The 12,808-nt window shown below is 53.8% G+C and overlaps 1 protein-coding gene across 7 annotated transcripts in view; it reads left to right on the forward strand.

Moving 5' to 3' along the window:
- The window catches only part of TMEM266 (transmembrane protein 266), a 130,821-nt gene that overhangs the window by 88,607 nt on the left and 29,406 nt on the right, over positions 1 to 12,808 (forward strand). For all 7 annotated transcript variants that reach the window (XM_047794668.1, XM_047794670.1, XM_047794669.1 and 4 more), the window contains 3 exons: positions 7,840 to 7,896; positions 9,290 to 9,428; positions 11,650 to 11,765. In XM_047794668.1, coding sequence (XP_047650624.1) covers positions 7,840 to 7,896; positions 9,290 to 9,428; positions 11,650 to 11,765 — 312 coding nt within the window. The remainder of the gene's footprint in view (positions 1 to 7,839; positions 7,897 to 9,289; positions 9,429 to 11,649; positions 11,766 to 12,808) is intronic.

Genomic DNA, 12,808 nt, shown 5'->3' on the forward strand with positions numbered 1-12,808 from the left:
TCATGACACGTCCTCTCACCCAGGCGGTAGTTCATTCCTGTGGGTCAGGGGCATAGCAGGAAGGTCAGGCCTGGGCTCTGAGTCTCCTAGTTCAGCCTCCTGCCAGCTGTCTGGTCCTCCTGGGGACGTCACTTTGCCTCTCTGAGCGGTAGCCTTCCTCATCTGTAAGAGGAGGTTAAAAACACCCACCTCGGAGTTCCCATCGTGGTGCAGTGGAAACAAATCTGACTAGCATCCATGAGGTTGCAGGTTCAGTCCCTGGCCTTGCTCAGTGGGTTAAAGATCCAGCATTGCCGTGAGCTGTGCTGTAGGTTGCAGATGCGGCACAGATCCCCAGTTGATGTGGCTGTGGTGTAGGCCAACAGCTACAGCTCTGATTCTGATTTGACCCCCAGCCTGGGAACCTCTATATGCCACGGGTGCAGCCCTAAAAAGCAAAAAGAAAAAGAAAAAAAAAAGCCACCACACCTATCTTGGAGGGATTTGGGGAGAAATAAGATAACGTGTGTCCAGTTCGTCTCTTAGTCTAGGTTTTCCAGAGAAAACCAACAAATATCACCCTGAATATATAGTTACATAACATAAAGAGCTTTATAAGTTACTGGTTCACATGATTATGGAGGCAGAGAAGTGCCAGGGTTTGTAGGCAGCAAGCTGGAGGCCCAGGAGAGCAGATGCTGTGCGTCCCAGGGCACGTCTGAATCTGCAGGCAGGAGACATCCAATTCAATGTCCCCATTCAAAGACAGTCAAGCAGAGAGAGCAAATCCTTCCTCCTCCTGCCTTTTGTTTTCTTTAGCCATCGGTAGACTGGGTGGGGTGAGGCCCACTCCCCCAGGGTTGGGGGGGGAGGGCAATCTGCTTTATTCAATCTACTGGTCCAGTTGCTAATTTCACCCCAAACCCCCTCACAGACATGCCCCTAATGATGTCTGGCACCCTGTGGTACCAGCAAGATGACACGTAAACATCCCAATTTCTAAGAGCCTGGCACCAAGGAGGCACTTGATAAATGGAAGCTCTTGTTTTATGACTCATTTAGCCCACATTCCCGTGCCCCATTTTTGGCCTCCCTGTGGCATAGGGAGTTCCTGGGCCAGGGATCAGATATGAGCCACAGGCATGATCTAAGCTGTAGCTGCTGCAATGAGGGATCCTTAACCCACTGTGCCCAGCCAGGGATTGAACCTGAGCTCCAGCGCATCCAAGATGCCACCAATCCCGTTGTGCCACAGTGGGAACTCGAAGCCCACATCTTTTAGTGACTCCATGCCAGGCACTGTAGGTGGTACGGGGCATGAGGAGGTGTCCCTGATCATCTAGACGTGGACCCAGCTCAGGTATTTACAGTCTATGGGGAAGCAGCCAAGCAGGTGTGTATAATGAAAGAAGCAGGAAGGACGGGAGCTTAAATCTCTATCTGCAGCCGGTGGGTGACCTCAGAGGGGAAGCACGCTGCTTGCCCATGTGTGAACTGGTAGGCGGGTGGTGGGTCGAGGACCCTCAGGCAGCGTGGACAAGGGACAGAGTGTGAGTGACAATGTCGTGTCTACACGGGAGATGGTGAGAGATGTCCTGGGAGCCAGCCCAGGTCGTGAAAGCCCCCTCCTGGTCTTGCTCAGGAGTAGGGGCTTGTTCTGAAGGTGGTGGGGAGGAGGCTATATGCAGGAGAGGGGCGTGATGAACTTGGCCTTTGAGAGGAATCACCCTGGCAGCCAGGAAGGAGACAGGGGTGGGAGGTGGGGGCGATTGGAATGTGGAGACCATTTAGGAGGCATGGTTCAGCCGAGAGGTTAGAGGTTTGAACCATACCAGCAGGAATGGGATGGAGGAAGAGAGGAGCTGGAGTTTAAGCAGCTAAATGCAGGACTCAGGGACTGGTCGTCATGGGGGGAGCATGGGAGGGAGCAGGAAGGTGAGCACTTTGGTGGGGGGGGTGGGGGGCTGGCCTGCGCTAGGAGGGGGTGGGGATGCCTTTGGCCAAGCCGACAAGTGCTGCAGGAGGCGGTCTCGGCTGGAGATGTGGACTCAGGGGGCTTCAGGGTGTCAGATGGGAGCTGAAGCCAAGGGTGCAGTTGTCGGGGGATGGGAGCGCGTGAGCGGGAGGAAATGGAGCCCCAGAAGACAAATTTGGAATGGATGGAGGACGAGGAACCTCAAAGCTGACTGAGCAGGTGTAGCCGGGGCAGGGGGAGGCCCCAGAACGTGCGGAATCTTGAAACCAAAGAAGGAGCCTTTTTAGAGCAAGGAAGCCGGCAGCACCACACATGGCTGAGGAGGTCGTCCCTAACCAGGTGTGGGCAGCGTTCCTCCAGTGCAGGGGGACAGGGCAGTGGCTTAAGAGGAACATGGTCAGTGAGGGTTGTTTTGGGATGGAGGAAATGGAGATGTTCATGTGCGGAGAGGAAGTTCTGGAACAAACTTTGCACATCTTGTGGGTTCCAGTCTCTCTCTCCTCCTCCCCCAAGGCCGAGCACAGTGCTCCCTGCGCAGTGAGCACACAGCCAGGTCACATCAGGGCTTAATTTCCTGCCATTCGATCACGTTGTCCGTCCCTGCGCTCTTGAACCCATTCTTTTAAGATCCCTGGGAACCTCCTGCCAAAATGAACCCAGCGCGGTGGCAGACAGTGCGGCTTGTGCCTGTGAGCCCAGGTCCCCTGGAGAGGCCGGCCACTGCGTCGGAGGTGGGGGGGGTGTCACTTTTACCAGGGAGGAGGCAGCCTCCCTTCACCCCCTAAGCCCCCACAGATTGGGAACCCCTGTGAGGAGAGAAGGCGGCGGCTGCTCCCTCGGCTCCAGTTTTATCAATACCTAACGGCAGGGGGCGCTCGTGTGCCGCCCTGCGATCACCGCTCCCCTGGCAAACCTTTGTTTTGCAAACCGGTTTAAGACTGCTTTCAGCCCCCAGCTCCCACCCCCTGCCCCCGCAAGGATTTCTCACGTTTCTTACATTCTCCTTGGAGCTGGATCCCGGACTCCGTGATATTGCTCCTGCTGCTCTAGTTTAACTGAGGGCTTCGGCGGGGAGGGGAGCCTTCAGCAGTCTTGGCAGAAAAAACTTGCCTTCGGGTAGATCTGCTTTTCGAAGATGCGCCCGAGCTCAACCCCCAGCGGCCTGGTGCCCACCGTGGGTATTTCTTGGACCAGAATATTCCTCCAAGCTCTGCACCACCCCGCTCCCCAACCCTTCCGGCTGCCGCGTTGCAGGGGCACAGGCTCAGGGCCAGATGCACACTGCTGCTTCCTTCTCCTGGGCTGATGGGCCCAGCTTTGGGGATGGTTCTCTGGGGAGCAGGAGTGCCAGCCCTGACTCTACACAGCAAGCAGTGAGTCAGGGAATCTCCCTCTGCCTAGAGAAGGGGTGCCTTTGAAAAATTTGCTGAAAGGCATCTGATAGACTAGCAGGTGTTGCTACTGGCATCCCCCAAGGTTCCCAGACCCTGGAAAAGGGACTGATTCCCCTGAGGGGTGGGAGGGATCAGGCCTCAGGCAGCAGGAAGCCAGGAGGCCCTTGCTGCCACTTGAGCCAGGCAGGGCCTGGAGCAGATGCAAGGATCAGGACTTCCCACCCTCCCCTCTTGCCGCCTGAAGCCTGAGCCTGTTCCCTCGAGACATGAGGGGAGTCCCCCCTTGGGAGCAGGGCTTTTGCCAAGGGAAATGATGAGGGCCCCTGGGATGGAAAGATGAGGGCCCGGAAAACAGCAGGTTTACCTGCCCCTCTCAGCCTCAGTTCCTATGTCTGCAAAATGGCACAAGAGCTTGGCGTTTGGTAAATAATAAACAGTGCCATCCTCGAGATTTTGCCAAGACTCTGGCCTCTCTTGAATGCCAGAGCGTTCTCCTCTCCAGAAGGCAGGACTGGAAAGAAGGAGGCTGAAAACCCTTAGTTTCAGGTGGGCTAGTGGCAGCTGGTGCTGAGGGGTCTGGGTCCCTTGGTCCTTTCCTCAAAGCCCTTTGCAGCTCTTGAGGGCAGGATTGCAAAGTCCACGGCCCTGGGAGAGGGAGTGGTGATAAAATAACCTCTTTGTAATGCCTCCCGAAGCCCTCCTGCCCTTCTCTTAGCAAAGCTCTTCCTTGGTGGAGCTTTGTAGCGGCCAGCCCCGGTGAGGCAGGCAGCTGGGACCAGTCCCATGTTCCTCCAGGCTGGCTGAGGGCTTTGGCCGATGCCCCATTGCTAGTAAAGGATAGTCAGAGCTGGAAAGGGGACCTGATTTTTGACTCTACATCATCTAACTCTCTTTCTCCTGGTTGCATCTGGACTTGTGGCTTCCCTGGTCACCCAGGGCATTGTCACCTTACACATCTCCACAGTCCTGTTAGGTACCCTCAGGGGAGTTTGTTAAAAAGGCACATTCCTGGGCCCTGCACCCAGAGATCCAGAGGTCCTGGATCTCCCCGAGAGCCTGGGAATCTTCATTTTAAACAAAACCCTCAGCTGCTGCTGAGGCAGGGGCCCTTACCTGCGTGTTGAGAAGCATAAGCCATCAATGGCTTAGCCCATGTTTTCAGAGGAGTGAGATCTGTGCCAGGTGCCATGAGGTGGCAAGGCAGCGTGGCCAGGTCCCTTCCTCCACAGACAGGGGGTCTCAGCAGAGGATGCTGCCGGGAAAAGACCGCAGGTGGGGTGTTTCAGAGCAGACCCCTTCTAGCTTGGACATTTCCAGGCCATTTCCCATCTACAGCAGGAAGCTGGCCCAGGAGGCATTTCCTGAGCTCCCTCCTCAGCTGCCTTTTGGCTGTTGAGTTTCCATGGGCTGGGCTAGGAAAGAAAGACTCCCTCAGAGGCCTGGTCCCACATGAATGGGCCATCCAGGCTCCGCTTGCCTACCTGGCACCACCTGGGCCCCTAAACCCACTGACCCTCCATCCCTTCCTAGAGCACAGAGGCTCAATGTCTGCTGCCTGCTCCTCCTCCCTCTTAGGTTCCTGGCTGAGTCTCGGCTGGGCCAGAGACTTCCTCATCCCCCGACCCCACAGCTCTGGGGCCACTGCCTGTTCCGTAAGTGCTGCCTGGTTGATAAAGAAGCAGGGTGATTCCTTTTATGTGAGGTTCCTAGAGTAGTCAAACTGAGAAACAGAAATAGAATAGTGGTTCCCAGGGTCTGTGGGAAGGGGGAAAATGGGGAGTTATGTTTAATGGGCACAGAGTTTCGGAGGCAAATTGTTGCTCAAAGGGTGAATGTACCCAATGCCACCATGCAGTTTTCAAAATGGTTAAAATTCATGTCATGTGAATTTTTACCATAATTTCAAAAGAAGGAGAAGCAGCAGCAGGAGAAATCCTTTTTGGGCGAGGCTCTGTTCCCCTCTGTCCTAGCCTGGACTTTTTATCCGGAAACTCTAGAATTGGGAGTTTGGGGTGGATGTGGCTGCTGTAACATCTCAGGGGAGACAAACACTGAGTTTCAAAGTCTGCACAGTTCGAGAGCGCAAACAGCAACAAAAGAAACCTGACACTATCTGGGGTTCTTTTACAGCTTGAGTACCCTATACAGGATCAAAACCCCCTGGGTCCAAAGAAACCAAAAATCCAAAAAATAACCCTGGGTCCAAACGCTGACTTGCCTCCAGTGCCTGAGTGACCTTGGGCAGCTTTCTTAACCTCTCTGAGCTTCAGGTTTCCCCTCTGTAAAATGAGAATCACATGTGAGGAGGGCCAACCCAGGATCTACAGCCTACTGATTTATACCAGATGGCAAATGTCAGGCTTTAAAGAATTGGGAGATTTGTATCATCTAACCCATCTCTCCAACAGATGGGAAACTGAGGCCCGGAGAGGGGATTTGATTCTCCACGTTCACGCAACCAGCCCATCACTGAGCTGTGACCTCCAGATGCTGAACCCCCAGCCAGATCTCTCTCCACCCACTCAGAACTGTGGTGCAGTTAAGCGAGAGATTGGGAAGGGGTAGCCAGGTGGAATGGCCATTAGGCTGCCACATGTCCCTCTGTGGTCTCAAAGATGGTGACATAACTGGCTACCACCAGCATCCCACCTTTTCATCCCTCCCTAGAACTCAGGAGAGTCCTTTATGAGGAGGAGGTAAAGTTTAGCAGCCAAGCCTTTTGGTGGCATAAGTGTGGGTAGAGAGGCTTTCTGCAGCATTGCCAAGTTCGGATGGCTGGCCTTGTACTATAGGCCTGTGGGAGAAGGGACCCCACCTGGTGTGATTTACCATGAACTTCTCATCTTTGTCAAGGCAGGGCCTAAAACAAACGGACCAGGGTCATGCAAGACCAGCTTTAAAGTATCGTCTTTGGAGAAAGGTGTGCTCTTGGTGAGGAAACGGCCCCAGAAGGCAGAGGCATTGGAGTGAGTTACTGAGGGTTTTAAGGAATTGATCGTTCATGCCTGCATTTGGTCATTCATTCACAGCATGTAATCACTCAGTGCCCAGTCTATGCCAGGGGTTGGGGCAAAGGAGAGAAATCAGACACTATCTCTTGAACCTTAACTGGGGAATCAAGCAGGCAATTGCCACAAGCTATGGTATAGTGCTGAGAGAGGTTGATTAATATTCCAAGGATTATAGGAACACCCAGGAAAGAGGCACTGAGCCTGGGGAAGGTAGAAAAATTTTATGGAGGTGACGTTTGAGCTGTGGCCAGAGGTGAGGAAGGCCTTTCCAAGTAAAGAGAGGGGAAAAGGACTTGCTGGTTAATACATAGGCCAAGATGCTGTAACAAGAAAACTAGAAACACAAGGGCTTAAACAAGGTAGATTTCATTTCTTTCTCCTGGAAGGACAGGTAGGGTCAGCAGTTAAGGCTCAACTTGTGGTGCCTTGGGGCTAGTGGGGCCCCAGCATGCTTCAACTTGTTGTCCAGCCCTCCCTAACTGAAATCAGCTTCCCACCACACCCACATACCCACATTCTAGTCCTGGGAAGAGGAAAAGAGGAGAAAAAGCCTAATCCCTTAAAGGTCACAACTGGGAAGTAGTGGAATTTCTCTGCTCACAAGCTATTGGCCAGAGCCCGGTCACATGGCTGCTCCAGATGCAATGTGGGAAATGTAGTCTTTTTCTGGGTAGCCATGCTCAAGTTCAATTATTACATAAGAAAGAGAAACTAGAGAGATTGAGGCTGAGGGTGAGTCAGTAGGCAGTCTTCACCACATGTAAAGACAAGGCAGAGGAGAAAGAGCTTGCATGTTTGTAGATTTGCAAGTGGTTTGTGGCATGACAGGAGGGCAGGAGAAGACTGGAGAAGGAGGCAGGGTCCTGAGTATCATTTCAAAGGATTCCGAGTGTATCTGGAAGGAGTGGGAGCAGTGAAGGTGCTGAGCCAGAGGCTGGTACAATGACACACACCTGAGCTGGGACCCTCAAAGTGGGGGCAATTGGAGTTCCCTGGTGGCTCAGTGGGTTAAGGAGGTGGTGTTGCCACTGCTATGGCTCAGGTTGTTGCTGTGTCCTGGGTTTGATCCCTGGCTCAGGACTTCCACATGCTGTGGGTGTGGCCAATAAAAAAAAAGTGGGGGAGTTCCTGATGTGGCACAGTGGGTTGGTGATCTGCCTTATCTCTGTGGCATTGCTGGTTCTATCCCCAGCCCAGTGCAGTGGGTTAAGGATCCAGTGGCATAGGTCGCAAATGCAGATTTGATCCCTGACCCCCTGATCCCTGTCTGTATACTACAGGTATGGCTGGAAAAGGGGGAAAAAAAAAAAAGGTGGGGGTGGAGAGAGCACATGGTCTGAGAAACATTTAGAGAATAGTGAAGACTTTTCCATTATTGAACAAGGAAGCAGAGCCCTGGATTCTGAGCTCTGGAATGTTCTCTGCTGCAGGGAGCTGGCAGGGAGAGTGATAACCATGATTTCTTTTCTTACTTCCTCAGACTGTCCTGCGGATCGTGGTGCTTGGGATCTGGGATTACATTGAAAACAAAATAGAGGTAAAGACCAATGTTTACCCCCCCACCCCACAAGCCAACCATCCTGGAAGCTGGAAAATGTCACTGCCACATCCATCCCAGGATGGGAGCCACCACCAAGGCCAGCTCCTTCCCGCAGTGGACACGGGAGTCTGTTCAGCTGTGCATGTTGGGTGGGTGGGGAGCGGGGAGGATTGAGAAAGTTTCCAGCAAAGGGTCGGTCTATAGAGTCTCCTTGAAGTTCTGCAAAATTTAAAAAGATCTTCATGAAGCATTTGGAAACCTTTTTTTTTTTTTTTTTGTCTTTTTAGGGCTGTACCCACTGCATATGGAGGTTCCAAGGCTAGGGGTTGAATCGGAGCGATAGCGGCTGGCCTACACCACAGCCACAGCAATGTGGAACCTGAGCCACAACTGCGATCTACCCCACAGCTCACAGCAACGCTGGATCCTCAACCCACTGAGCAAGGTCAGGGTTCTAACCCGCATCCTCATGGATGCTAGTTGGGTTGTTAACCACTGAGCCACAACGGGAACACCTGGAAAGCTTTTGAACGCTGTTTCAAAATAAATCCACTGTAAAATGGCTCCATTATCAGAGAGCTGAGTGGGGCAGCCATAAAAGCACTTTCAGCCTGGGTTTCTGCAGGGCAAACAGCTTGCTCTGTGTCATCATGTCAAAGGGAGTGGGGTGTGGTGGGTGGAGATGAGGTGCCAGGGAGGCTGGCTGTCCCCCTGAGGTTGGTGTGCACAGGACAAGACCAGTCAGGTCAGAGCCTGCCACCCACTCTTTCCTCACCAGCCCCCTCCCCGCCACAAACACTTTTTAGCCTCTTTGGGCCAAATGCTGGGAGAAGACCTAGAAGCCTGGCCTGTGGAAGTCTCAGACCGAGGCTGGAATGGCTGGTGGAAGGGCAGGGCCCAGAGCTGGCATGCAGCTGGGTCCTCTCCTCCTCTAGCTCTGCTCCTTGCAGGGTTTGAGACTCAGCACCAGCATTGGATGGAGATGAGATATAGGCTCTGGGTTCTTGCTCCCCAAGGGGAAGGGGACTGCCTTTAGCCCCCACTGCCAGAGAGGGATTCAGTGAGGCTGGCACAGGAACACTGGGATACGGGATACAAGCCCCATTCCTAGAAGGGACAAGATGCTGGAGACAGATGCATGAGAAAAGAAGCTTGGAACAGCAGCCTGAGGCCATCTGAACCCAGGCTGGTGATGGGCTGAGGCCATCAGGGGGAGAGAGTGCGCAGGAGCACATCCAGGACGAGGAGGGGGCCCCTAAAGACTGGGGGTGGGGGTGGTTCAGGGGAGGCAGCAGGGATGAGGGTGACCTTCTGCTTGGCTGACCTGGTCTCTGGTTCTGGGACCTTCAGGAAAGTGGCCCGGGGCACTGAAATCTACCTCCTCTCACAGGTGTTTGACGGGGCTGTGATCATCCTGTCCTTGGCCCCGATGGTGGCATCCACCGTGGCGAATGGTCCCAGGAGCCCCTGGGATGCCATCAGCCTCATCATCATGCTCCGGATCTGGCGGGTGAAAAGGGTCATAGATGGTGAGTGGCCCAAAAGGGGGGATGTTTGAGGCAGAAAGGATGGCCTCTTGGGTCTCTCATCCTCTCACCTGGGCCTCTCTCCCTGGTCCCCACCCCCATGTCCCACCCTGTGAACACTGTGGGGTTTGAATCTTGTCAGGGAGCCCCTACTCCAGAGTTCTCATTAGTTGGGATGTGATTGGGTCTAGCTTTGCAGGCCCACGCTGGGAAGGTGCTGGGAGGTCGTCTGGTCCACTCCTCTCCCTGCACAGATGGGGAAACTGAGGCCAAGAGAGCTGAGTGTCTTACAGCAAAGCAGCTCTGAGCCAGAAGTAGTGCCCCGGATCTCTGACGCCCGCCGGTGCTCTCTTAGCTGTTCACCCTCCCCCATCTGCACAGGCTCTGTTCTTGGCTCCGTCCCTGAGAACATCCGCTCCCTTCAGGGCAGGAACAGCGCCTTCTGGCTCGTGTCTGCCAGCTGTGAACAGCTGGACACCCTCACACTGATGAGTCTTGACAGCCCTTGCTCGGATGCTCTTCCCAGCTGTTTCTCCTTTTTCCTGACACGTCAGGCATTGCCATGTCCCTGGGAGCATCACGATAGGGATGTGCTGTGTGAACAGATGGATGTTAATTTGTTACCCTTGCCCTGGGCGTGAACTGGCTTCAGCAGAGACCCAAGGAGGTGGCAGCTTCGAGGCCTGCAGGTCTCAGCACGGGCTGTCCTTGAGTTTGGAAGCAAACAGAAAAATTCTGATTTCTCTCCTCTGCGTGATTCCTGCAGCAGCCAGAGAACATCTGGAGGTTGGGCAGCTGTGGGTTGAAAGGGACTTGGAGAGTTGAGATGTGGAGAGTTCTAGAATATAGTGTCCAGAGAAGCCTATGACTGAGGTTTCTGGAAGGGCTGGGTTCTGAGAGGTATGAGAGGAGTGTGAAGGGCAGAGGCCCAGGTGGGGTCGGGAGTTGAGACTCAAACTTCCAAAAGCCCAGAGAACTGACAAGGGAGGGATTCCTGGGGCTGCCACTGGCTGAGAGCACATGGAGTTCTCCAACCCAGAGTCCTTTCTCCTCAATGTGTGTCAATTATAAGTAGGATCAACGATGAGTAACAAGAGACTCAGAGAAACAGTGACGTAAACAAAACAGAAGGTTATTTCTCTCACACAAAAGTCTGCAGCTAGGCAGCACAACGTGGCTGCTTCAGTGCCTGCCATCACGCCCTCGTTTTAGCCAGTAGGAGAAAGGAAGGGAGGAAGATGATAAAGAGGCCAAAGAAAAGCCCCAGCTGCCATTTCTTTTTACACATCTTTACTGAGATATAGTCATATACCATAAAACTCATCCATTTGAGGTGCACAATTCAATGGCTTTTAGCATATTCATAGCATTGTGCAAACATCACCAAAAATCTAAGTTTGGAGTGTTTTTATCACTTCAAAAAGAAACCCATATCCATTATCAGTCACTCCCCATCTCCCCCGACCCCTAGCCTTATGCAACCACTAATCTACTTTTGGTCTCTATATATTTGCCTCTTCTGGACATATCATATAAATGAATCATATACTATAGTATTCCAGTGTATAGATGTACCATTTATTTATCTCTTTGTCAGTTGATGGATATTTAGGTTGTTGCCACTTTTGTAAATGGACACTCATGTACAAGTTTTGGTATGGACCTATGTTTTCACTTCTCTTAGATTCCTAGGAATGGAAGTACTGGGCCATATGGTAGCTCTTGGTTAAGCATTTTGAAGAACTGCCATTTTCCAGAGCCGCTGCCCCATTTTACATTCCCATCGGCATTGTAGGAGGGTTCTAGTATTTCCATGTTTTCATCAACCCCAGCTGCCTTTGACGGAAAGCTTCTGGAAGCCGCTGCAGGCCACCTCCACTTGCATCCAGTTGTCCAGAATGTAATCTTGCAGCGGCTCATAGCGGCAAAGGACCCTGGGAAATGTAGTCCTCATGCAGGCGGCTGTGCACACAGCCGCAATGAAGGGTTCTTCCGTCACTATGGAAAAGGAGGAAAATGGGTCTCTGGGTCACAATGGCATATGGCTGCAGCCTTCTTATACTTTCAGGGTGCTATTGGGTACCTAGGCACCCCAACCCCCCAGATCTTCCGAGAACCACCCCCGGGGCCCGAGCCTACTGCCGGCTGGACGCTGGGACCCGCCCCTCCCCCACTACCCGCCCTGCCACTGCCAAGCTCTTCACGGAGCTGTCTCTTCTTCCAGCCTACGTCCTGCCTGTGAAGGTGGAGATGGAGATGGTCATCCAGCAATACGAGAAGGCCAAGGTCATCCAAGACGAGCAGCTGGAGAGACTGACGCAGATCTGTCAGGAGCAGGGGGTAAGCACTGCCACTCTCAGTTCTGCCCGGTTCCATCCAGAGCTGAGGACACTGGTGGTGCCTAAAGCCCCAAGGTGCCCTGAGGCCAAGGGGCTCTCCTCCAGCCCCTTCAGGGACACATGGGAGCCTAAGACCCAGAGAGGGGGAAACATAAGGTGACTTGTGCATGGCCTAGCCTGGCCTGGACTCAGCCCTGGCGCCCAGGCTAGGCTTCTTTTCATCTTGCCGTGGTAACCAGTCAGCTGTCCGGCCTGAACCCAGCTGAGTCACCCACCAGTTATCAGGGTCTTCTGGGTGCAGTGGTCTCTGAAGCAGGGGGTCGGGTTCTGTCTGCAGAGGTTGCTGGGCACCACTGTGGGCTAGTTGCTCCCTAGGATCCCCAGGTACCCCAGAGAGGCATTAGCTGTGCTCTCTAGAAGCTGTGGTGAAGACTCAGACAGATGACAAGCCATGAGGCTGTGCTGGTCAGAGCCAGAGGGGAGGGCAGCAGGGCCCGGGAGAGGGCCTGTCTGGGATACAGAAGTCTGCACTTGAGGCCCGGCCCCTGGTCCCCTGGACTTTAGCCACAATATGCCACTCCTTGGCCCCCTGTTCCTTCATCCCTATAATAAGGGGGCTGTGCCCATGTGAGTAGGACAGACAGCCCCTTCTATAGGAGTTTAAGGGAGAGGTCTGGGGTGCTCAGGAGGGGACAGGACAGCAGGGCCCTGCGGCAAGGCTGCAAAGCTCTGTGGAAACAGCTGTGAGTGCAGGGAGTGTTCTGGTACCAGATGTGCAGAGTGGGAATGCCACAGAGGGGACTAGCTAGCGAGGTGATGGGAACATGGTGAGAGGACGGCCCCCAGCCCCACAGCCTTCACAGTCAGCCTCCCAGGGCACCAGACACTCGCTGTCACAGGCCGTGCTTGCTCACACTGGGGACTGTCTCCCACTCAGCTGGAGGGCATCCTCTGACTCCTGTTCTCCCCCAGCCCCAGTCCAGCACCCCACAGCTCCCCAACCCCAGCTTCCCATGGCTGGAGGAGGCCCTGGACGGGGTGCGG

The sequence above is a fragment of the Phacochoerus africanus genome, chromosome 9 (assembly GCF_016906955.1).
Source record: "Phacochoerus africanus isolate WHEZ1 chromosome 9, ROS_Pafr_v1, whole genome shotgun sequence".
Taxonomy (NCBI): Eukaryota; Metazoa; Chordata; class Mammalia; order Artiodactyla; family Suidae; genus Phacochoerus; species Phacochoerus africanus.